This window comes from Cupressus sempervirens, chromosome 3 (genome assembly GCF_028749045.1).
Source record: "Cupressus sempervirens isolate cs-2001-9-10 chromosome 3, ASM2874904v1, whole genome shotgun sequence".
NCBI lineage: Eukaryota > Viridiplantae > Streptophyta > Pinopsida > Cupressales > Cupressaceae > Cupressus > Cupressus sempervirens.
This window is the reverse complement of record NC_143120.1, coordinates 253,760,427-253,788,410: the sequence shown is the minus strand read 5'-3', so window position 1 is coordinate 253,788,410 and position 27,984 is coordinate 253,760,427. Positions and strand designations below refer to the sequence as shown.

The window sequence follows — 27,984 nt, the reverse complement described above, 5'->3', positions numbered from 1 at the left end:
TGGATTTATGCAGTGTTATATCGTCTAATATGTGCATCATCCATAATATGTGGTTTGTAGTTTCGTTGTAAACATGGATTTGCTTGCTATCTCAAAATTTGTTCTTGGTGTTTTGAAGGTCCAACAACTGATGGAATATATGCCTGGACCTGATTTCCCAACTGGTGGAAAAATAATGGGGGATGTTGGGTATGAGATGCTTGCGTATGTGTTTTAATATTTACACTTTTGAGATTAATTGCATCTAACTTTTTTTCTCCTGGTTGTCTGCTGTTAACTGCTCATTGATAAAGGATATTAGAAGCATATAGAACAGGTCGAGGAAGCTTGATACTAAGAGGAAAGACAAATGTTGAGGTGCTTAATAAGAAGGCTAATCTCTCTGCCCTCATTATAACTGAGGTAGGACTATTTTTGCTTGCTTCATTGTTGTAGCATGTATTTGGCCATCACTGTTATTTACAGCTCAGTTCCGAAAACAGAGTGAAAGTAGTGTAATAAAGACAGAAAGTATCTGAAGAAAGCAGTTATGACTAAACAGATAGCTATGGTTGGGTCAGGTGTGGTCCAATTGGCCTCTTTCTGTATGAATGCTTTTTGATAATTCTGCAATTTGCTTAGAGGTACTCAGTTTTTTAGTTGGGAGTTATGTTTATTAACTTGGTTTATTTATTTTAAAATCATATTGCTACCTAGGTGGCCAGCTTCCTATATTAATATAGATTATAGATGACTTATAAAAAATCTACTGGTGGAAGGGGAAGATCATTCCTTAAGTTGAAGATACCGTCCAACTGTGGAGTTGTAAGCAGCGACATTTTTAGCCTGGAAGTTAGAATATAGCCTATAATGCACTCTAAATTACTTGAAATCAGGTTTCTAAAACACAATTACAAGCGCAAATTGTATATTCCCATTGCACATATGAAACACATTTTCATTTTATCCATTGGAGAGTAAAATGCACATGTTTTACAAACTTGTAATGCAGTTTTCAAGACCTAAAATTCACTTGTAACCCCACTTTTGCAATTTATTCAATCTACTTTTGTTGGTTCTGTTTGTACACAGGACCTACCAAATCAATAAATCAAGGCATGAGCCTTATTTTGCAAGCAAACTCCAAGATTGGAGAATGACACAAAGCAAGAACTCCACGATAGAGCCATACAAGGAGGTGGATATGTGACAAGAATGATAGAAAACATAAAATGCTTTCAAGACTGAGATGGTCACAAAACATTGACAAGATGCTTTACTAATAAGGATCATTGTGACGCAGAAAAATTAAGAATGGAATTGGGACGAAAACCTTTACCAAGCTCAGACTCTTTCAAGTGCCAGCATCCTGCAGCAGCGTGAAGATTACACAGAAGAAGTTGTAATTCATGTCTTCAGACACTTGGATACTTTTCAATGTTGCACCTGTAATTTTGTTTTGACAAAATACACATAATGTTAAGAATTGTAATTGCAAATGATCATATCACTTGCAAACTTGCAACTTGTAATTGCATGTAATCACATTGGCAGGCTACTTACAATGTTGAATAAATCACCTACAAACAGTCAGTTGTGGAATAACTCTTAGCTAATTGGACTTTCCCACTTTCTTCGCTCAGCACCTCACCTACTTACAGTTAGCTTCGGAATAACTCTTTTCTAATTGGACTTCTCTCGCTTTTTTTGCTCAGCTCCTCAACTACTTGCAGGAGGACTCTTCATTGTAATTTAATCTTCGGACAATGCACCAAATTTGTGTCAGTCTTTATGTGCACTCTAAGACTTTTAGCTTTTGATGTAAATCAAATAGCTTTTGGTAAAGCAAGCTACTTGGTTTTAGGCATTTTTTTTGATTGAAGGTGTTATGTGTCGATATTTTGTGGAGATTGACTGTGAGTGTTGTGCTTTTGTTCAATAGGTATTTGAATTTAATCTTGCCGAGTCTGAACCACTTATTGTGGTTAGAATCATAGTTTGGTTTCAGATTTGGTCTTGTAGACTTTGACCTTTTTACCAAATTCAAAGCTATTGTAGAACACTCAAACAGTGAGGTAACTTACAGACTTTGTGCTGCTATTATTTTCAATTTTTTTAGTTTGTGGAAATAAGGTGAAATATATGGTGGAGACTTTGGGGTGCATGTATGTCTTATCCTGTTTCCTGAATTCACGTAGGAGCTGTGGAAAGAAATTGAGAATTCAGAGGCCTCTTGTTTTTAACCTTTTTTCTATTAGAAATAGTTTACGAATTACATCATGGATATCATCTTACTTACCGATGCGTCTGGATTTGCCCTTGGTGCGGATGCAGATGCGTGGCGGATGCTTCCAGGAAGTGTCAACTTGGCTTGCGGATGTGTGCGGGGTGCTCCGGAGAGCATCCGGATGCATCCCGTGAGCATTCGACTTTTTGCACCGCTCAGTCACTTAAGTGACTCAAATAACATGTGTTTTAAATGGTTTTTTATTGTTTTTTTTCCTTCTATTTGCCTTAAAACCCTAAAACGGCCCTTAAAGAGACCATTCATCACCCATTCTTCCCATTTTGTTTTCAGCTGGGCTCTCTTATCATTTGGTCTCCATTGTGAAATTCTGAAAGCAAGGTCATTGTTTTGAAGAGGATCATTCCTAGGGTGTCTATTGAGCTTCCACAAAGGACGAATAAGCATCTAAGGTAAGCATCCAATCCATTTCATGAGTTTTTTTTGTGATTTTTTTTAGCTCTTCATGAATTTTTCAAGTTTTAGGAGAATTTTTTCAAGAAATTTTGTTTTTTTTTAAAAAAAGAAATGAAGGAGTAAGTTTTTTAAAACATTTCTAAGTTGTTTTTTTCTCTTTTCTTATTAGATTTATAGTTTCTATTGTGCAAGAATGGCCACTACCAATAGTCAAAGTGAGCAGCAGGGCAAGAACGAAGTGATAACTTCAATATTGAAGTGGCATCTCCATTATGGAGACACACCACAAGATTATCACAGGTTTCCGGAGGTGTGTCATACATTTGGAGATGGAATATATGTCATAGTAAACCATTCAACATCTCATATTCTCAGGTCAAAGCTCATTTTATGGGCCCTACCGGTAAAGGAATAACATTGTGCAAGGGAAGTAAAGATGGAAAAAGGTTGAACGATGCACAATTAGCTGGATTCATAAAAGAACAAGAGGCTGCTGATCGTTTAGTGAGTAAATCAAAAACAAGTTTTTACAAATCTGCATCTACAAAGAGCAAAGTGAATGTGTCCCCTGATCATGTTGCATCCTCGAAACATCCATTCTTGGAAGTGGCAAAGGATGATGATGAAGTAGAAGTTATTACCTGCAAAAGAGGTCCATTGGATTAGGCATTCAAAATGGAGGCAAGAGAGATTGCTGATGAAGCAATTGCACGTTGCCTTTATGCCAATAGTCTTCCTTTCAATTTGGTAAGATCGCCATATTGGAGGGAAATGGTTGCAGCCATCCTTAAAGCACTAGTTGATCACATTAGCCCCGAGTATGAAAAGGTGCGCACCACTCTTTTGCAAAAAGAAAAGATTTCTATAGACAAAGCTCTTCAACCAGTTAGGACGTCTTGGAAAACTTCCGGCATAACAATAGTATCTGATGGATGGAAAGACACAAGAAGCCGACCATTGATAAATGTGATTGCAATGTCCCCCAAAGGGGCAATGTTTTTGAGGGCTATCGATTGTGAAGGACAAGTTAAGGATTCACAATTCATTTCTAGAATTCTCATTGAGGCAATAGAGATGGTGGGTAGTGAGAATTTGGTCCAGGTTGTTACAAATAATGCCACGAATTGTAGGGGTATAGGTGCTTTGGTTGAGTCTCGATACGAGCATATTTTTTGGACACCATGCATCGTACACTCTCTCAACTTGGTCATGCAACAAATTGGCACCCAAATAGATTGGGTGAAGCAAATGTACCAAGAGGGAGAGCAGATACAAATGTTTGTGACAAACCACCACATGTCACAATCTATATTCAGATCATTCTCCAAGTTGGAGTTGTTGAAGGTAGATTTAAAATTGTAATTATTTAGTTTCATTTATTTATTTATTTTGAATAAGTTTTCTATTCATGTTCAATATCAAATTTCTTGTTTATAACTTCGTTTTATATTTTATGTCATATTGTCAACTTGCTTATAGGTAGCTGAGACTAGATTTGCATCTCATATTATTGTTTTGAAATGACTCCTCAAGGTGAAATCAGCATTGGGCCAAATGGTTATTTGTAACCAATGGGTTATATGGAAGGCTTCAAATTCAGAGAGAGCCTTGAAGGTCAGGGGTATGATCTTGGATGAGCACTGGTGGGCTTGTGTGCAAATTGTGTTGGATTTCACTGAGCCTATCATGACTATGCTATGCTTTGTCGATACAGATGCACCTTGCTTGGGGGATGTGTACGATGGCATGGACACCATGGTAGAAAAGGTAAAGCTTTCCATACAAGCACATGAGACTAACCCCACAGAATGTGAAGCCTTGTGCAAAAAGGTGGAGGATATCATTCATCGTCGTTGGGAGAGGATGACTACCCCATTGCACCTCCTTGCATATGCCTTATCTCCAAGGTACTGTAGCCAGGAAATACTTGCTATGCTGGATAGAATTGCACCATATGTGGATGAAGAAGTTGCTACTAGGTGCTACACTGCATTTGCAAGACTCTTCCTAGATGAGGAAATGCATAGAAAGGTGAGGCAAGAATTTGCTTATTTGCTTCAGGATCAAAGCTTACTCCATATGCAATAAAGGACCAAAATGACATGAGAAGTATCACATGGTGGTACCTGTATGGTCAACCATTCAAGCATCTACAGCCTCTTGCAATCAAGATCCTCTCACAAGTAAGTTTTCATTTATTTATTTATTTCTAGCAATTGTATTCTACACTTTAGTATTTAACATTCTCTAATTTGTTTTTAAAATTTTATGAACACTATTCAGGTTGCAAGTTCTTCTGCTGCTGAACAGAATTGGAGTACATACTCCTATATCCGTTCAGTGCAGAGCAACCGGTTGGGCTCAAAGAAATCTGAGGACTTGGTTTACATACATACCAACTTGCGTCTTTTGTCACGTAAGGAGGATGGATACAAGGAAGGGTCAACCAAGCTTTGGGATGTAGCCCCTAAATTTGCAAACTTGGATGCAACACTTCAGGATCTTACGGTGATGACGGATGATGATGTTGATAACATCATAGCACATGCATGTAGCAAAATTGGAACCATGCATGGTTCAAATGAATTTGCAAGTGTTGTAGCAAGAGGAGATGATGAGAATGTGGATTTTTTTGAGAATCCTTATGATTCTGAATGACTGAATGTGATTTGTGAATCTTGAGCATTGACTCTTGATTGATCAACATTGAAGTTTTGAACCATGAACTATGTTTTGATTTTGTAATTCAAACTACATTGGAATCTTGATGTTTTGATTACTATTATAGTATTATAACGAATTTCAATTTGATTATTCTAAATTATAATGATTCAATGAATGGTTTATTTTTGTATTATTGTATATTTGATATTTCTTGTATTTCTTTGCATACATTGTCATAAATTATAGTTGACAATTTTACATAAATTTTAAACCAAAAAAAAAAAAAAAAAAAAAAAAAAAAAAAATATATATATATATATATATATACGGACGCACCCAAACGCATCCAAAATCCCCCATAAAAAATCCATGCATCCAGCACCCCGCACCCACATCAGCATCATAACCAGAATCGGTAACTTAGGATATCATATGACTTTCACCACAAAAATCTGTCATCAATGAACTATATGAGCTGTATGCTCCAAAACTAAACTATCAATATCATATAATGATACATCAGAAAACAGATAATTGAACAAGTTCAAGTAAAACCAAAATGAAAGAGCTCTGGTCATTACTCCGAAGGGTCCACTATACTATTGCTTCCTTTAGCTTCATCAGTCTTGAAAGTGCCCAGTGGTGGATCAATATCTGGTGCTGCAACATGGTCCCGACTCAATGCATCCTTTTGCCTTGCTTCTTTGTTCTTTGACTGGATGTCAACTCTGAAGATTTGTTTATTCTGTAGAACCTGTCCTAATGCTTTTATTTCCTCCTGATTCAATATGCCTTTATATGCATGAAAGAAGTAGGCTGATCTGACGTGGGACTTGTATAAAATCAGTCCTTCTTTGGCAAGGATCAAGAATCTTCTCTTTGGATTTTGATGACTGCAGAGACCTGTGTCATGATAAGAAGATGAGTGAGTTTATGATTGAACTCTGTAAGCCTTCTCCTTTTGTGTTGAAAGACATCTTCATTCCTTTTGGACCAAAATAATCATAGTATTTCACAGAATAATACAGACCAAATCACATTAAGATTATCATAAATATTTTTCTGTAAACCTAGCTAAAACTTCGACCCATGACAACCCAGGATATGTGTTCCAGACCATAGATTGTCAAAGGAAGAGTGACCACGCTTGCGAGGCATATGAGCATTAAAAAAATGACAATTTCCAGTCTTAGGAACATTGCGCATGGAACACGTTTTCTGGCCCTCATTTCCAAGCCCCTCCAATTTCAACTTGGAAGGTGTAAGGTCATTGATTATTCTAAGAATTAACTGTGTATTCTGAAACAAGAGAATATGATGCAAGAATACCTATTCTGAAAGATGAGAGAATGATGGTTATAATGCACTGTCAATTAGCTTAGTGTACATAATCTTAGATTTAGTTTAGTATTTGTTTGTTTTTTATAACATCAGATAGGGGGAGACATCCCTTAATTAGGAGACACTATGTCTAATGTGCTGTGGGTGGAACCACTCTTTTGGAATTGTCCATAAAATTGTTGGTTGAAAAGTATATACCCGACGAATATGTTACAAAGAAGGCTTTGTTGATTTAATAATTCAATTGTATTAAGTCGTGGCTCAAATAATATATGTTGTATTTATTTAAAGTTGCTGACTTAAACATGTTTGTCATTTTTATTTAGTAAGCTGAATATATTCAAGCTAATTATGTGACTTTCCATTGTCAAGGGTATTTCATATGGGCATAAGTTATAATCTTTCAAGGTGTAATTCATTTGTTTCTACCAAAGTCTTCATTTGGGATGCATAAAACGATTTGCGATTGGCGTGATGCTCTTATTTGTCTGTGCCATCAACCCAACAAATATGTAACCAAAATTCCTTCGTTGATTTAATAATTCCATTTTTATTAAGTTGTTGCTCAAATAATATATGCCTAATTTATTTAAAGGTGCTGACTCACACATGTTCCTCATTTTTATCTAGTAAGCTCGTTATTTTCAAGTTAAATATTTATGTAACTTTCCATTGTCAAGGGTATTACAGATTGGGATAACATTTCAAGGTGCAATTCATTTGTTTTTACCAAAGTCTTCATTTGGGATGCATAGATCGATTTGTAATTGGCATGATACTCTTATTTGTGTGTGCCGCTGAACTTAGTTGAGCGTAAGAGACTTAGGAGATTGGAATCGTAATATTTCTAGCAACTTCATTATTGCTAGCGTGATTCAAAGGCAGCATGCTAATTCTTCTTATTTAGTTTCTTATTTTTATTGGAACAATCATAGTTTTCACAAACATTATTTACATTTTGAAATTGGGCTACATCTGAGTGGAACAAGGTTGGGAATCTAGGAACCTGGGTTCCTCCTTGTGTCCTAGTGTTGTAGGGCTGGGGTCATGATTTTGGGTTTGATGCAGTTCCCTTTGGGTTCTGATAGAGTGTCCTAAAAACTTGTTTTGGCCCTGATAAACTGATGCGTTGATCTGATTTAGGTAAGTTCACAGTTGGTCAAGGTAAGCCAAAACAAGTCTAATGGCCAAGTCCTTAAATGGGTTAGACAATCAAGTAGCAGGGTAATGGTGTTCACAATCCCACCAAACACCTCAAGCTCACCCACTCCTTCTCCCACACACAAGGCTTCATCCAAGTCCAAGATGACTCTTCACCTTCCCACCAATTCACAATAGCACCCCCTAGCATCTTTTAACACCAGCATCTCCAAGACATCCCCCAAGCATACTAGAGGCTTTAAGCAACTCAAAACAACATAGATTCAACCAACTTTAAGGTTACAAGTCTCATTTGAAATGTCCACAAAATGAAGTTGTCATACAAGCCTAAACAAACCTCATTCAATTAGGCTTCCATAACGAGTATTTTGCAAATAACTTTAAATTTCTCTGAAGCACCCTTAAAACAAAATTTACATTCTGATACCCATTTGGGAGGAGTTGTTTAGGATTTCAAAGATTGAGGTCTCCAAGTTGTTGCTAAGCCATAGAATCACAAACCTAACAGGATAAATCCTGCATGGATATGGTGAGTGGTAGGTCTTTTGCTGCGTGCATGCTCTTATGGTACATTGGACTTCTTCTCTTTGTGCAGAAGCTCCTGATTTCTCAATGGTGAAATCAAGAGAGATACCCCATTCTTTGCCAAAACCCTAGTTACAGGTTTACTAGTAATATTGAGCAGCTAATTTATGGTTGGGCAGCCTTATACAAAATATCAGAGCCTCCTTACAGGTTGTAAATGTCATTTCAGAAGTTTGTTACCGAGCAATTGTGCAACTTATTAGATGCTGCACTTCTGCATATTATCTTTGTATGGGTTGTGACATCTGTGCATCATATCTGATACTATTTGGGACTGCAAATTGGCAACAAAGATTCTTGTCTTTGGGCGTTTATCAGGTTCTTGGCATGTGATCTGTTTAGACTTAGTAGCGAAATTGTAATTTATATTGTGATTGAATTTTCAAAATTGCAGCAATTATTAATTGATATTGTAAGGGGTTATGAGGTTGCATAACAACTGTTTGATGAAATGTCAACTTGTAGTTATGTGTTTAAGTCATTAGTACACATGCCAAGTGTTTGTATGCCTAATAGTCATAGGCGCATATTGAGATGTGTGGCAAGTGTTTGTCTTTGTGTTTATCAGCTCTAATAGTTAATTTCAGGCATGCAATTGTTTGTCAAAGGTCTGAAATAACTGTTATATCATTTTTATAACAGCCTTGCATTCCTAGAAGTATTCAATAACCTCATGTGCAGCCTTTGAACTTAGAGAACACAATGTGGAAATAAAGTAGAACAAGATTAGGCTTGCACGCAAAGTGTTTGACGAAATGTCCAACATCCAAAAGTGAAGCAACTTGGTGTTTGCCAGAGTAATAACTAGTTGGGGTTATTACATAGTTGGTCTTGAATAATGATGGCATGAACACAAGAGTTACCTTGTGTAGAGATCTTGAATCTTTTGAAGACATTTGTCTAATTATGAAGTCTGAATTCATGAGGTTATCAAGTATAGATGATTGTTTTCTTGATCCTTCTGGGACAAACATAAAGTTGATGCTCATAAATGTTGGTCTTGTTGGACTAACCGCCAATATTCCCGTTCGGGATTCTTGAGAACACTTAACTGCTTTCTGTGTTCTATAAGTCTAATTGTTGCATTACGCATGGACTGTTGAAAGTTTAGCATCAGTCAAAGTAATGCTGAGTATCTGAATCTATTATGCTCTGGTGTGTGTGTGTGTGTGTGTGTGTGTGTGTATATATACATACATATATACGTACACATGTTTATATGCATACGTATATATGTACAAATATGTATGTAGACAAGTTACATAGACATGATTCAGATCAGGCCTCTCTTACTGTTGTTGTTATATATGTACAAATATGTATGTAGACAAGTTACATAGACATGATTCAGATCAGGCCTCTCTTACTGTTGTTGTCGATTCACATCGGTTTATTTTCATCATTGATATTATAACACTATTATCTTCGATCAGGGATCAGGCTCCAACTATATTACCATTGATATTCATATTGTTATCGAACATGTTTTATTGGGCGTGGTTAATCGAAGGTTGTTTATGTTAACTAATGGTTGTGACCACGTAGGGTCATGACCCTACGTGGCCTTTTGGTCACGTAGAGTCAGGCCACGTAGAGTCTTGCCCCTATGGCGACATGATCCTTCACCTTATATAGGTATTTGCTCTCATCGGTGGACAAGGCAATATCAATACATAACATGCTTGCAGTCTCAGTATCGGTAGAGTAATACTGCAGATTATCAAATACATTCTTTTCAGCATTCAGTATTCCAAACAAAGCACATTGGAGCAGTCTGATGGTACACTCCTGCTACACACAAACAAGAAGTAAGTAAAGTTTGATATAATCTGATATTCATTCTATTAGAGATCCTATAAAAAATAACATGGTATCAGAGCCATTCTTATAAGAAATTTTATACAGAACTCATATATATATAAAATCTCAAACTTTACCATTTTTTGATTTTTTGATTTTTCTTTCAAAATCAAAATGGTTAACCATGTGAGGTTATAGGATAGATTGGAGGGGGCATCAAATTTTTCTTCATGAAAAATATGTGTCATGATAATATTAAGAGAAATGGAATTATAAGAGTATGTAGAATCAAATAAAACTATTCCGGAAAATGATCGAGACAAAACAACATGGAAAAGGCAAGGCACAACAATAAAGCCATGAAAATAATTGTAGACTCCGTTAAGGATCATATTCTCCTGTCTATTTCTCGCCTTTCTACTTTAAATGTTCACTATCAAGAACAACTTTAAAATCAATAATACTAGCAGGTTGCTGACCTTAAAGCAGGAATTATTATACATAAAAATGAATTGGTGACAAACTATCACTTACTATTTTCTAAGAATCTCTGAACAAAAAGATCAACTTGCTACAATTGGAAGTCAAGTTGATGATAAAGAACTTACCATGATTGCCCTAAGGGGACTTCTTCTATCTTGGGAAACTTTTATTCGAGGACTAAGCCCTCGACTTGAGCTTCCTAAATTAGAATTACTCAAGAATGAATGCACTCAATAGGAATCAAGATTAGTCTGAAGGGGGATAAACTTAAATCAAGAGGGAGACATTCATGCACTTCAAGTAAGCATCAATAGAAAAGGAAAATTCAATCGAAATAGGAGAGAATCCAACAAACCTTATATGAAAAGAGATTGGTCAAAAGTGAGACATTTTAAATGCGACAAAATTGGTCACTCTCATAACGTCTGTCTTGAACGAAAAAGAATTCAAGCTTCTCTAGCATAAATAAAAGAAGAAAAGGAGGAAGTAGAAGAAAATCATGCATTTTATCTAGCACTCTCTAGTGAGTTAAAGTCAAACAAAAACACTTGGATCATAGACAGTGGAGCATCTTGACATATAACATGTTTTAGAGACAAATTCAAAAACTTCTCAGAATACAACTCAGAAGAGGTAACCATCGGGGATAACTCCACTCATCGAATTAAAGGTATTGGGTATTGTTCCATTCATCTAAATTCAGGCATTACTCTTCAACTTAACAATGTTTTATATGTACCTGGAATTAAAAGAAATCTAGTCTCTATATTTGGCCTTTCTGATCAAGGATATAGAATCACTTTTCAAGAAGACAAAGTTCTGTCTTGGCCTAAAAATGCTAACATCAAGAAAGCTATCACTATTGGAGTTAGAGATGGGAGTTTTTATAAACTTTGTAATCAACAAAATTTTGCACTAAATCATGAAATCTCAAGAGTCTACAGAAATCTTGCATAGGAGATTAGGTCACCTACATTTCCAAGCATTGTCATCTATAGGGAAAATTGTCAAAGAGTTACCTAATCTTAAATCAGATCACTTAGGTGTTTGCAAAAGCTGTGCCCTAGGTAAAAATGTCAAGAAATCCTTTCCCAAAAGTGTTCATACATCAAAAGCAATACTTGAACTCATTCATTCCGACCTATGTGGTCCTATGTCTGTACCCTCTCTAAATGGGTGCCTCTATTATGTAATCTTTATTGATGATTATTGTAGGAGAACTTGGATCTATTTTTTGAAACAAAAGGAATCTAGTGAAGTACTGCCAAAATCCGAAAAATTCAAAGCCCTAGTAGAAAATCAATCAGGAAAGAAAATTAAAATTTTAAGATCAGATAATGGAGGAGAGTACATCTTTGAAATTTTAAAAGATTTTTGCATTACTATTGGGATTAAGAGGGAGTTTTCTGTACCTTATAATCCTCAACAAAATGGAGTTGTAGAATGTAAGAATAAATCAATTGTCGAATCAGCCAAAGCTATGATGCATGATCAAAACCTTCATACTTCGTTCTGGGCTGAAGCATCTAACGTTGCAGTTTACATTCAAAATCGATGTCCACAGTCAGTCTTGGAAAATACCACTCCAAAAGAAGTATTTACAGGCATCAACCTAGATCTAAGTCACCTAAGAATATTTGGGTGTCCAGTCTATGTTTACATTCCTAATGAAAAGAGAACAAAGTTAGAACCATTTGGGAAGAAAGGAATTCTCATCGGGTACAGTGAAAATTCCAAAGGTTATAGGGTCTATATTCCAGGTCAGAGAACAATTGAAATTAGCAGGGATGTTAAATTTGAAGAAGACATTGCCTTAAACCTTTCTAAAAATAGTGATGAGCTATTCACAAAACTCACCATCGAAACAAATGAAGATCATCCGATAGAGTATGAGATCAAGAATGATACTTCATCTCCTGTACCTACTTCGGATGATGTTCAAAATAATAACAATAAAAAGGGACCACTTTGGGCCAAAAAATTCACAAAAGTAAACCATGTTGAACTTGATGAAGTATTAAAAGAAAGCATGAAAACAAGAACTCAGTCTTGTTATGTTGCACTAGTAACAAAACTTATCAAATAAGAACCTTCTAACACTAAAGAAGCCTTATCAAGTCAACCTTGGAAAGAAGCTATGATTGAAGAATACAATTCAATATTAAAAAATGATGTATGGGATGTTGTACCCAGACCTAAAAACAAATTAGTAGTTTCTTCCAAATGGCTGTACAAAATCAAGCATGCACCTGATGAGAGCATTGGAAAATACAAGGCAAGATTTGTAGCATGAGGTTTTTCATAGAAGGAAGTTATTGATTATGAGGAAACCTTTGGTCCAATTGCTAGGTATAATTCAGTCAGAACCATCTTAGCCATTGCGGCATCTAAAGAATGGAAAGGCCATCAAATGAATGTTAAGACAACTTTTCTAAATGGTGAAATTGAAGAAGAAGTGTACATTGAGCAACCATAAGGGTTTATTACTCACGACAAGAATACTCATGTATGTAAGTTAAAGAGAGCACCATAAGGGCTCAAACAAGCTCCCAGAGCGTGGTATGAAAGAATAGACAATTACTTTACAAAGCTAGGGTATTCTAACATTGAAGCTGATCCTAATCTATATTTCAAAATAGATAGAAATGACATAATTACTCTTGTGTTATATGTTGATGACTTATTAATGACAAATGAAGAACATCTAATAAGCAAATGCAAACAAGAATTGACAGCTGAATTTGACATGAAAGACTTAGGCCGTCTCCACTACTTCGTAGGATTGGAAGTTCGGCAAAAAGGAAACTACATCTTTCTAAAGCAAGGAAAATATACTATTGATATTCTAACAAATTTTGGAATGATGGATTGCAGACCAACTTCTACTCCTATGGAATTTAATCTACATAAACTGAAGGATGACATGGGCAAATCAGAACTTGCTTATCCTACTCTCTACAGACAGACCATTGGTTCATTGATGTATTTAGTGAATACTCGTCCTGACATATGTTATGCTACTAGTCAGTTTATGGTTTGCAATATCCCTTGTCAATTCGAACCTCAACTTGTTGATTTGTAGGTTAAAGAAAATTGTCAAACATTTCCAATACGATCTCTATGCTTGCTGTTTTTGAGTTTCAGACTGATTATACTTGCTTGAAATGATATCAAAGGGAATCTAAAAGCCTGTAATTGATTGCTACTATATCTAAGAAAAGAACTAAATGCATATGCAATTCTCATTTGGCTTTTCAAATGCATATAGATGAATTCTAAATGAAAAATCTGCACTTACAGCCAATTGGTATTTTGTCATACACTTGTCATGCATACTTGGTATTTTATCAAACACTTGGTATATGAATTCAATGCTTACCATAATATTCCAAGGCTCTTGGGTTTGCAACCCCAAAAAAGTGAGTTGAAATGACATTATAAATCTAATATAAAATGTGCATCTACAGCTACTTATGACAGCCACCTTTACAATGCCAAATGACCAATTTAAATGATGCAAATTGATTATAGAACTTGATATAAAAATCGTCCAATGAAGGAGATGAAATTGCAATCATAATCAAGCCAAGTATTGCAGGCATGGGTACTGTTCACGACACTATTCACGTGACTGTTCACAACTGTGATGTCCCCGCTCTAATATTTAAATTAAATAATAAATAAGTATTATACATAAAGTGATATTAATAAAAATATTAAAGTAATAATATTTTATATGTAATATTATATAATAATATCCTTGCATTATAATAGCACTATGGAATTATGAAATTGATTAAATAATAATCTCATATAATAAATAATTATTATATTATAATGATTAAAATATGATTTAATATAGAAACACTATTATTATAAAATATTATAATATAATAATATAATTTATACAGTTGATATATTAATAAAATGATATATGTTACAATATAATAATAATAATTATTAATTATATTAATATTACAATTACTAATATATTAATAATAATTAATGTTACAATATATTATTATTATTATTAATATAATATAATTGATATTATAAAAAGACGCAACTCTTAGAAATGAAAACTATATATACATAGAGGAATATAATATGGAGTGATATATGATAAGAAGGAAAAATAAAAAGGGAAATAAAAGGGAACCAATCGTAATTTGGGATAAGAAGGAGAAAATTATACATAGTAAGGTTATGAATTCTAATGTTCCAAAAATGGTTCATTACAACAACACTGTAGCAGGCAACAATAAATGTATTCTCCAATTTAAGCACAAATAAAACTTTAGAATGAAGCTCTCCTAAATCCCAAATTCAGTGGTTATTTCACCACCTCAAATGGTTGCAACAGTGAAGAATTGACGCTCTGCAATGGCTAACTGAAATCAGAAACCTTTAGTTTCTTCTCCCAAGTTTATATCAAATGCAATCGACAATAATTAGATGCCTAACAATGAAGCTCTTGCCTCTACTTATTCTTTTCCTTCAGCCTTCTAGAAGGAAATAAAATATATTAGTTAATTGTACTCTCTAGAAGCTTCCCCCTTTCCAATACAATAATTAGTTGTGCTTCTAGAAAATTAAATTAATTAGATATAAAATCACCTTTAGATTTATTTATTTATTGACTTTAATTTAATTTATTTCTCCACTTATCCTTTGGAGAACGAAAAGCTAAGAACTCCATTGAGGATCTAAAAGATGGGGGACATTACATGGTTACTCCGAAGAAGATTCACCTAATGGCAGCTAAACATATCCTAAGATATCTAAGAGGAACTATTGGCATGGGAATCAGATATGATCAAGTTGAGATAAATCTTCATGGTCTTTTAGATTTAGATTTGGCAGGCAGTTCTACTAAGTGTAAGAGTACTACAAGATGTTGCTTTAGGTTTGGATTTGGGATGATTTCTTGGTTCAGCAAGAAACAGTCGTCAGTTGCATTGAGCTCTACTGAAGTAGAATACATAGCCTCTTCCTTAGGAGCTAGAGAAGTTGTATGGCTACGAAAGCTTTTATTTGATTTGTTTAAAGAACCTTCGAAGCCTACTATCATTTATTCTGATAACCAGAGTTGTATTAAAGTTTCAACTAATCTAGTTTTTGACAAATAGTCCAAGTGTATTGAAATTCCCTATCACTACATTAGAGATATGGTAGATCAAGATATCATCAAACTTGAGTACATCAGTACTAATGAACAGACGACTGATATTTTTACCAAGCCTCTTGGTAAAGTGATGTTGGTAGACTTCAGAGAAAAACTTGGTATGATTAAATTGTAATTTTGAACATTGCATTTAATTTCAATTCATGTCTTTATGCTTCTATGGTTGTTGCTTCATATATGTAATGAATGGTGACGATCTTTCATGGACATATATATTTAGAAGGCAATCTTAGTAATGTGACTATCTTACAAATGATAGGCCTGTTATTAGGACTTATGGTCCGTATATTCCAGAAGTCATGAATAGCAAATGCATTATGATTACTCTAGATATTGTTTCGGACGATTAGAGATCATAATTTATGTTATGATAGTGTTCATAGCATGGTGATTTATGTTATTTGACGAGTCTCTATTTCTTAGAGTGGTAGTGTCAAATAATGTATTATGTGTAGATATTCTAATATCTAGATTCTTTATTAGTTCACCCTTGCTAAAGAGGGAGTGTTGAAAGTTTAGCATTAGTCAAACTAATACTGAGTATCTGAATCTATTATGCTCTGGTGTGTGTGTGTGTGTATATATATATATATATATACACACACACATACATATGTACACATGTTTGTATGCATGTGTATATAAGTACATATATGTATGTGTACAAGTTACACAGACATGATTTAGGTCGGGCCTTTCTTATTGCTATTGCCATTTCACGTCAGGTTACTTTCACCATTGATATTATAACATTGTTATCTTCGATCAGGGATCGGGCCCCAACTATATTGCCATTGATATACATATTGTTATCAAATATGTTTTATTGGACGTGATTAATCGCCAGTTGTTTATGCTAACTAACGGTTGTGACCATGTAGGGTTGTGACCCTATGTGGCCTTTTGGCCATGTAGAGTCATGCTCCTACGGGGACATGACCCTTCACTTTATATAAATATTTGCTCTCATCGGTGGACAAGGCAGTATCAATACATAACATACTTGCAGTCCCAGTATTGACAGAGTAATATTGCAGATTATCAAATACATATTTTTCAAGAATTAGTATTCCAGACACAGCACATTGGAGCATTCTAAAGGTACACTCCAGTTACATACAAACAAGAAGTAAGTAAAGTCTGAAATAATCTGATATTCTTTCTATCAGAGATTCTAAAATAGCATGGACAAGGTTGATATTTTGGTGCAAAGACGACCCTAACTTGTAACAAGTGGTATCAAAGCTCAGTTGCAGGTTCAAATCTCCTCGAGTAATGCTGAGGGTGGGATTGTTGGACCATCTATCAATATTCCCCTTCGAGATTTGTGACATGGATTAATTGGCTAGTGTGTTCAATAATTCTAGTTGTTGTATCAAGCATTGACAGGGTCGATCTTTTGTGGCATTGACAACCCTAACTTGTAATAAGTACGTCTATGGAGAATCATACCAATGCTGACAACCTATTGCCATCAAACTTTTCTCTCAAGTTCTTAAGATTCTAATTTCTCATTGTTGAATCTATATTAAAAATATTTATTCACAACTCTTAAGTCTCCAATTTCAAAATTGGAAATATTTATAGGTTTCTAGGTCAATGTCATCTGATAGAAAGTGGAGCACCCGCTCCTATATCAACTCAGTAAAGTACAATAGATTGCACTAAAAGAAAGTGAAAGACTTGGTCTATGTGCGTTCTAACTTGGAGTTCCTATCATAAAGAAAAATACCTAGAGAATGGGGAGACAAAAGAGTGGGATATGATCTAGAGCATGTGGTGTTGGACGATTTAGTTACCTACCTAGTTGCACTTGTAGTAGATGATAACCATGAGCTACCCAGTGGTCATAAGGTTGATCCTGAGATTGCTAGTATTGTTGTCAATCCTTGTGCTAGTGCAATAAGTCTTCTAATTTACTATGTATATTGATATGGATGATGATGATAGTTTTAATGATATTTGATTATGAATGGCTGATTGTTAACAATTGACATTATTATTTTTGAACTAGAACATTGATATGTTGGTCTGTTTTGGCATTGTCAATGTTATTTGGACCAAAATATTAATATATATCATGGTGTATTTGTTCTATGTTGAGTGTTAGCATAGTGGTGTATTATTAACTTAATTGCTGTTGTATATATGTGAAAGGAGTTGAGATGGCCGTTTTGTCGAAAAGATGCATCAAGAAACCACTAGCATCTCAGTTAAAGATCTCACGGGAGGCTCTTAGAACATATCATGAATTTCAAGGGCATATGGTAGATGCTTACTAATAATCTCCCTCTCAACATTACCCGAAGGGATACAAATCTTTGAACTTGTGTTGATAGCTTTTGAAAGGATTTGTGCTAGCTGTTTTCTTCAAAAGATGCATCAGGAAACCACATAGGAGGCAGTTGGACGATGTTATGAATCTTGAGGGGATATGCTGGACACTTTCTAGCAATATGTGTATATTTTTTTTTGGTGTTTTGTACGGATGGACATGAAAGTAAGCCAATACCCTAAACTAATTGATTAAACCTTCGAAGTCGAAATTGGCCTTGAATTAGGGTTTTCACAACCTAGTTGGAATGGTTTCGTTGAATGGTGCAGTGATATTCATGCTAGCACAATGCTCTTTGTTCATACTATTTAGGTTGTGTGGCATCATTTTCCTAAGGGAACCTTTCATGGTTATCTTTGGTAACATGATTATTCGAAGTAGAATTCTATGCAGATTGTGAGATTCTTTTTTGAGTCATGGACTTCCTTGATGATTTCATTGGAATGTATTGATGCTGTTGAGAATTGAAAGGAGTGGGATTGGCAATGGTTCAAGCATAGGATATTAAATTATTTACTGATTTGAAGATGTGACGAAGCTTCAAGCATATTATCGCTAGAACATTAAGATATCATCTACTATTCAATATCAACAACTTCAAACTCTATATATTGATTTTCTCCTATGGAATGTAGTCTACGCGCATTGTAAACTAGGACAATGTCATTTAAGTGTTGTTTTGAAAATTTATCCTTTCTATTTATATTCTTTCTTTTAATTCCTAAAAGGAATTAGTATCATTGTTACAAGACTATGACTTGCCTTAGACACATAAATTTGATTTTTCACTCGGACTCGTACTTGTACTCGGTGTCCAAACTCAACATATTTAAAACCTATGTAATTCAATGCTGTTAAGGGTGTCACTTTTTATCTAGCATTATTTAGTTAATTAACATCAAAGACACAATAATTGTGATAAATAGAAGCTACTTTGCAGACACACACAAGCTTACATTGATCACACAAGTATAAAAATGAAATAAGTTAAACTAAATAACACATTAGAAATGTAAATAGTGTCACTCCTAAATTACTACAATATTCATGGAAGCTAAAGTTCAAAACCTGTATCAAAATAAAAGCTAAAGCCTATAAAACTATGGCTCTAAGTAGCCTTTATCACTGAGGAGTAAACCCCACAACCTTCGTATGCGTACACCTAAGATAGGTCATGGAAGATTCTGCAATCATATTTTTCCCATGTATATAAGGCTCAACTTTAGTGTTATCCACATTCTCATCATCATCCTCGTCACTCTCAGCCTTAAGGTCCTCTTGGGTCTCCTTACTATCTAGCCTATATTGGCATCGTTATTGCATCTACCTCTCGATCCAGTTGATTAAGCCCATTCCATATCTTCTTCACTAAAGGAAACATTATAAACCTCAACATTCCACTTTTCCTATTAATCAACCTCTTGTAAGATGATAGTAGATGTGTCAGTGGCCAAGATTTGTTTGTCATAGGGGCAAAGGTTGTAATGAACAAAGACAAGATCGCTTATCCTATTTATTGCTAACATGTTGTGCTTTTCTGAGTGTATATGTTCAAACATGCTCGAGTTGCACTTTTTTGAGTGTGTATACTCAAACAGGCTTTGATTACACTAGCATCTTGAGGCACTACATGACTAGCTCAAAAATATGAAATACAATTCTCTGCATATTTGGCACTTAGGTTCTAAATATCTCCAACCATGCATCTGAAACAAGAAAGTTTAAGAGTCAATTGTATAATCTTTTTTATAACTTTGATTTTACCATAGCTATGCAATCTTGGGGGACAGGGGGACGAGGGAATGGAGGGACAAGTTTTCGAAACAATGCGACAAAGGGGCCTTAATTTGGAGATGGCGGGGGGACGACGATGAGGGGACCGGGGGGTTGTATATATTATACATATGGACTTAAAATGCTAGTTATGAAAAGATTTATTGCAATATAAGATATGAAGATGTAAAAGAGTATATAATTGAACATTGCATTGAATTGGAACATCAAACATTGAACATAATTAGTCAAATCAACAAATAGTTAACACTGGGACGTCCCCCCATCATTGACAGAGGTGGTGGAATTTGTTGGCACTATTGGGGATGGGCGAATAGAGTCCCCAAGTCCCTGGTGCGTTGTAGCAACCGGATCTCTTGGGTCTATTTTATCGTTCAACATACTCAAGGAATACAATTACTTCTTCGTTTCATAGGAAGACAGTTATATCGTTCATGTTCATGTGAATAAGATTTACCGTTAAAAACAAATATACAAAATTTCTTAACTAAAAACTTGAATTAACATCAAATGAAATTACTACAGAAATTGAAAACCGCATACCTTGGAATATTGAGTTCGAATCAAACTAGGGATGCTTCTTTGGTTCGTTTAGGGCTTCTGATATCGCTATCTCACTTATGGTTTCCACTACTATGGATTCATCTAGGGCTTCCGATACCACAAATTCAATTAGGGCTTCCGATACCATTGATTTAAATAGGGCTTCCAATACCACGAATTCAATTAGGATTCCAATACCATTGTATCATTTAGGGTTCGAGTCATCTCTCATATCAATTAGGGCTTCTGATCTCTTTTCCTTCAGACTACTTAACTGTGACAGTAACTCAAGAATTAGAAATACTCTTATAATTGATATTCATTTAAATGAAAAACAATCCATGAATCTATCTCTTAGATCTAGATGTAAATAACAGTAAGAATGAAATCCACTCAAATTAATATTACCTCTTCATAAATAATAATGATAATACGTGTTTTCAATAAACATAGGAATGCATAGCTTTTCTCTGTTTGGCGCTTATCCGACATCTCGAGAGAGGTGAAACATTGTCAAGAGCTTAACCACCCAACCTTAGGCCACAACTTATCCCCACATGATCTCTAATGATTAAGGCCCTCCCTACCTGGAATTGACAGGGGTCATCTTGCCATCCACTGGGCTTCCTGATAATTTAACTCACCATGCGACTTGGCAGCAGGAGATCACAATAACAAGAATGTGCATGAGGTATTATTTAATTCATGTTAAATGGTAAATATTGAAATGTTATAATTGATACTGATTCATACTATTGAGGATTCCTAATCTCTTACCTCATCACCCATCTTCATGGCTACATAGCCGGGTGAGTTCCAGGTATTCGGGTTTCTCAGAGCAGATGGCTAGTTCATTTATTCAAGAAGATTACATACAACCATCATTTCAAATTCTATGATTATGTTCTTAAGAGATCTCAAAATGTCAACATTCCTTCATGCTTGAACTAATGCATTGTTAATTTTAATATTTATTTGATTTTGATATCATTCTTGTTTTTATAGTTCATCTACACCTCATCACCATAATCAGGCCTTCTTGTCAGTGAATCCTTGGTGCCATCAATTAATCTTTTCAAATATACATTGTACCTTCTTCACCATGTTCTAGCTTCCAGCCTGGTGAATTCCTTGGTACTCTGGTTGATATTCATCTAAGATATAATCAATATATCAAATTGTATTATAACTTTTATCATGGAAAAAGGTCATTCAAAAGATTTATTGATTAATACATGTTCTATTATTATGATGATAACAGTCTTATATCTAAACAACATTATGGCAGTCGATTAAACTTGAAAGATTAAAATAATCTTGAAAGACTATAGTCGGCTTCACCCAATATTCATGCATCATTTATAAGTATAAAGGTAGGCTGAATAAAATACGTATGGCTCTATTTACTTGTTCAATTTCTGTTTATACGAGGAAACAATATTCTATCAATCTTACTGGAAACAAGGAATTTTTATATTGCTCATATTTAAATTCGACTCAACAATTTAAAAAAAAAGTAATAAACAAAACCACTCCTTACGGGACACAATGTCACTGTAGTCGGAGAAGGCTCCTGCTTGGCTTTGATTTGTCTCTGGTTCTGAAATCCATGGCAAGTGATAATGGTTAAATGAGGTGTAAGAAAACTCAGACTCCGATGCTAATGGCACAATATACTGATTAACAATGTCCAACAAACAAATCGTGCAAGGAAGGAAAACGATTTCCGGATATAAGATTTTATCACAATGGAAAATTAGAACAGAGTTCTGATAGTTTGATAAACACAGATTACTTATGTAATCTTCAAAGGTCTACCGACTCAATCAAAATTAAAGAAAGGAACGCCAAAGCTAGGTGCTAATCAAGATACGACAAGGATGCATAAATAATATTGAGCCGACTATACGGCTACCTAGCAGTTACAAGAAAACCATCCGAATACCAATCAAATCAAATTATAAAAAGAAGGAAAAATAATTAAAAGATTGGAAAAGTTGAACGATTATACAATCCAAATCGCCAAATATTAAATTGATTTGCTATGCCAAGTGTTATCATTTAAGAGCAAAGAATATTAAATTGAAAGGGAATAAGTTGGAAAGTTGTAATTCGAAAATTATAATAATTCTAAAGTTATTGTAATTCAAATACTATCAAAATCTTATATGCACTTATAAACATCACTTAATTGATTATTAAATTATAATGGTGTTAAATGATTTTATATTTAAATATATGTTTATAAATATTTATTAAAAACAATCTAACGAAAGATAAATTAAAATACTTTTAAAAATTAAAGTCCTTAAGATATGTTTTTATATTTTAACTCAATTATTTTATTTAAGTTATTTATTTAAATAACTCATGCAATTCCACATATGTACCCTGTTTCAAATTGCTAAGTCCTTTACCCGTCTGCTAGTGATGGTGATACCTTGCCTAATTCTTTTCTGACAATGCTTCCACCGCTTTGACATGCTTCCTGCAAGGAATTCCTCTGTAATTAAATTATAAATAATCATATCAGTTAACCTTTCATCTTAATTCCATGAATTTGCGATTAATGATCAACTAACATGTCATTTCACTTGAAATCATAATGACTATCTATCTTACCATTTCGCTAGATTATATCAAATTAAACTGCCAACTGACTTCATGTGAACCTCAACGGCTATATTTTAAGCTAGGTCAAAATTTGGGATGTAACATGCGTAAACAGAGAACGGCCTAGAAACATCATTCGAGGGACGTTGGAGTCCTATACTGATCGGATCCAACTCAAAGGTGCAAATCGAAGTAGAGACACAATTATGTATAGGAGTCTGAAGATTTCTGGTTCGTGCATTGAAATCGCCAAGAATAATGATGTCACCTAAGGCTGCAAATTGTGAGATACTCTCCTGAAGGTTATCAAAAGGGACTGGATCCTCGACATGATTTATGGCAGATGGAGAAGAGGTCGGTGGAAAATAACATACTACAAGAAAGATGTTCTTTTGTCGGTGATTTCGAGGGCCAACACAGACCCACATGAATCTGGCAAAGGCATCAGAGTGAACCACTAATGTGAACCTGAAAATGTCATCTCTAATCAAACAACAAGGTATATCGCATAGTGATTGTTTATATTCTAACAACTCCCTTGATAGTTTCTGAATGACAATTGTTTGTGTAATTTGAGAGTAATGGAGGTTGGTATGAAAGAAATGATTGAAGCAATATCTGACAAAGAACTTGTAGCGGGTCATGAGGCATTGATATCTATATTGATGACAAAAATAATTGATTATAAAATATAACACAGGAAATCAACATATTTATGGATTGTAATGTTCTTGTGTATCAATGGTAATTGAACTAAGTCTGCCACAGTTGCCATAGCAAAAGAGATGTGGAAGGTTGAAAAAGATAACATGGAGTTGTTGAACATAACCGGGCTATACCTGAAGCGTTAGGCTATTTTGTCAAATTAATTTAGCTTTGGTATCGTGGTGATTCTCATATAATGCCAAAGAATATATTGTTAGACAATTGTTATCTGGGCATGCTACAGTAGCCTGAAGGAAGCAAACAACTGGCTTCCACAAGAGGGTAAATACTATCATTACTTGTCACATAACAATTGGAGAAATTGATCGAGATCACTAGAACCCTACCATGATATTTGTTTCGTCTCCAACATTGATGTTCCAGTATGGTTGAGTGTTCTCCTAATATTATGGAAATGACTTATTTTCATAGAAACACGAGAGCCCCATGCATTGGGGACTTGGGGACTCCGTCCCCAGCGGCACCACTAGATTCCACCACCTCCATCGAGGATGGGGGGATGTCCCGGTGTTAACTATTTTCTGATTTGACTATTTATGTTCAATGTTTGATGTTCTAATCAATGCAATGTTCAAATATTTACTCTTTTACATCTTTATATCTTATATTGCAATACATCTTTTCGTAACTAGAATTTTAAGTACCATATGTATAGTATATACAATTGTAACATCCACATTTTTCGAGTCTTAACTAACAACTAGCATATCAAAGAAATACAGTTACAACTTCATATTCATAGGAAGACATAACAGTTATGTTCATTTGAATGAGATTAATGTTTAAAATCAGTTAAACAGAAATTTCATAGCTAACAATTGATAGCATCATCAATAAATGTCAATATAGAATGAGTTTTTTATACCCTAAATTCAAAAACCGGAATCTGCCTAGGGCAACATCTGCAAAACCCAGGTTAATCCACATATACCACTTAGGGCATGAATAGTTGTACCACTGTCAATTACCATCAAATACCACTATATTATTTAGGGCATCAAATACCACTGTATTATTTAGGGAATCATATACCACTATATCATTCCTTTTATTTCTATTGCTAACTATGGCAATAACATACAGTTAGAAGATACACTCATATTCACAAATGAAAGACATAAATAACAATCCATCAGATAGACCTATCTCTTGCAAATAGATATATTTTATGTTCAGTTGGAAGATCAACTAATCTAAGTGGTTACCAACTACATTGATGTGAAAAATTGCTTTAATAAGAGGAAATAACTGAATCAAGGACATAAATCAATCCATCATATCTTCAACTTATAAAAACATTATAAAAGTAAAATACTTCTTACCAACAAATGTTTGAATGCATAACTTATCTTTGACTAGTGCATGTCTTGGCATCTTGTGAAGAGGGGAAACATTGTCAGGGGTTTAACCTCCCAACCACGGACTCTTAAAATATCCCAACATAATCTCATTCGAGAAAGACCCTCCTTACCCAGAATAGACATGGAACACTTTGTCTAGCCATTGAGCATCCTGGTACTTAATTCCACCACTTGACTTGACAACAAGGTACATATTGGACAAACATGAGCTTACTTGGGAAATCTGTAGAATTTTATTATAAAAATATCATCTATGGTAGTTCTGATTTCTATTCTTCCTTTGCAAGGATTTTCTTTACCTCTTCACCCTCTTTCATTGGCCATTCAAGCCAGGGTGAGTCCTTGGTGATGTTCAACTTGTTAATCATGGTATTCTATCCATTGCTGCGTACACCGTTGGTATACAATTGATGTAAAGATGTACTTCAAATTAGGCATCATGTCATTCTTGTGATTCAGAACCACAATTATTCCAACAAAAGACATATCACAAATGTATCACAATAAGGAAAAGACTTGTTCTTTATGAAAGTCTCTCATATGGTATATCGGGCCCAATCTAATATTGATAGTTTGTATTGATCTTGAATGAAATAATGAGTTGGCAAAACATAAGACGCGTGTATAGACAATGAAGGTACAACTCGTGCATAATTTAAAAAGAGTTGAATGCATGATTTATCCATCAATAAAATATTTGCATCGATTAGGAGGGATGAAGAAAGAATATAGAAACAACAACATAACCTGAAACAAATGCTTTATGGGAATTAAGGAGCCTCTGTTGAGCGGCTTAAGCTGACTTGACTGTGATTGAAATGCGATTACTCTTTGGAGAGGTCTGTGTTGAATCAAAGGTATTATGCCCAGTGCATAGATAGAACAACAAGAGTAGAGATAACGACAAGAATGCCGTTTTCATCAGACGTGAAATGTTTTAAATCATCTTTGGGCTCAAGTGAGCCGCCACTCAAGGTGGTAGTTCAATCAAGACCATTGGTTTCAAGTTCAATTTAAAAGAAAAGATGGTGCCAAGTGTACATTGTCGCCTTTCTTGAAGAGTTATAAGTTTTGAATTATTATTGAGCTCCATTAAAAACATATATATATATATATATATATATATATATATATATATATATATATATATATATATATATATATATATATATATATATATATATATATATATATATATATATATATATATAATTTTTAAATGATTCCGTCATGCTATTATTGAATCTAAAGTTGCACTCAATAAAATACGTATAACTATGTACATGTGTAGTTCAGAGGATATGGTTTTTTATAACATCATATACTCTTGATGTATGCACGTGTGTGTGTGTGTGTGTGTGTGTGTGTTTACACACAAACATATAAATAAGTTCAAACTATAGATATTACTTTAATATCCTGGTAGTATCATATATATATATATATAGGTGATGACAAAAGAAATTTTTTAAAATTGAGATGACAACACCAAACAACAAATGTAATGGTTGTGAACATGAATTTTGATAATGATAGCTATATATTTTTTATATGTTTGACCAAGTAGCTCATGGTATTACTCAACGCACACTCTTGCTTGCCTAGTCATTTACCCTTAGCCATGGTGATTCAAGATTCATACCTATTTGCCCAGTAATGGTGGTGCCCATGTGCCCAATTCTTTTCTGACAATGCTTCCACCCCTTTGACGTGCTCCCTATAAGGAAATTCTCCACAATTAAATCATATTACCATAACAAGCTATTAATCATAAACAATCATAATGGCTAACCACCTTTTTAATTCCCATAAATTCATGATAAATAACCAACTTTCCAAAATAGCATTAAAATATCATCATAACGGTTAATTAGCATGCCAACTTTATATGAGATTATAATAATTAACAATCTTATCATTTGACATGATTGTAACTAATTTTACCTGTCAACAGACTTTACATGATATCTCAGCGTTTATATGAACATTTCAAATAGAGCCAAACATTGGGATGTAACAACCCCCCCTGGGTCCCCCTCTACCGTCTTTGTTGTCACCCTGCCGTCCCCAAATTAGGGCCCCTTTGTCCCCCAATCCCAAAAACTTGTCCCCCCGTCCCCCTGTTTCCCAAGGTGGTGTAACTGTGCTTATTTTTCATTGTATTTTGTTAAGTTTTGTCTTTGTGAGGGGTATGGACATTGGAATTAAGGAAAAGAAGCATTGCCCATGAATAGTTCAGAATTAATCTTCATCCCAACCGTCTGAACATTTAATTAAAATAAATAGAGAATTTATGTACATTTTGCTGTACAAGCTTGGTTAGATTTATAGTTTGGGTTGAGGAAGTTTCCCAAGCATTCAAATTCATTAGCAGGCTATACGGTTGTTGAGAGAGCATAAGTCAAACCTTTAGGACTTTGAAGAATAATTTGGAGGTTACTGTCACATTGTCTTTTGTCTGCTTTAATTGTGCTAGTATTAAAAAAGCATTGTGTTGGAGTTACTAAACAAATTTACAGTAGAACCCACAATGGTTGCTGAAGAAATATATGTTGACAAAGGTACAACTAGACACCAAACAAATTCTGAATATTAAATACATCCAACCGTTTGACAGAAGGTCTACATGATCTATGTGAGTTTGGGCATTCTCAGAAATTAAAAAAGAACAATTTTTAAGAAAACTCTTCGTCAAAATCATAGCTAGTTGGAA

At 34.6% G+C, this 27,984-nt stretch overlaps 1 protein-coding gene across 2 annotated transcripts in view; it reads left to right on the top strand.

Annotated features, from left to right (window-relative positions):
• Positions 1 to 27,984, top strand: part of GYRA (DNA GYRASE A) — a 256,897-nt gene that overhangs the window by 101,560 nt on the left and 127,353 nt on the right. For both annotated transcript variants that reach the window (XR_016362072.1, XM_089819315.1), the window contains exons 8-9: positions 119 to 189; positions 294 to 402. Coding sequence is in view for 1 of the 2 variants with exons in the window: in XM_089819315.1 (XP_089675441.1) it covers positions 119 to 189; positions 294 to 402 (180 nt within the window). In the remaining variant the exon portion in view is untranslated. The remainder of the gene's footprint in view (positions 1 to 118; positions 190 to 293; positions 403 to 27,984) is intronic.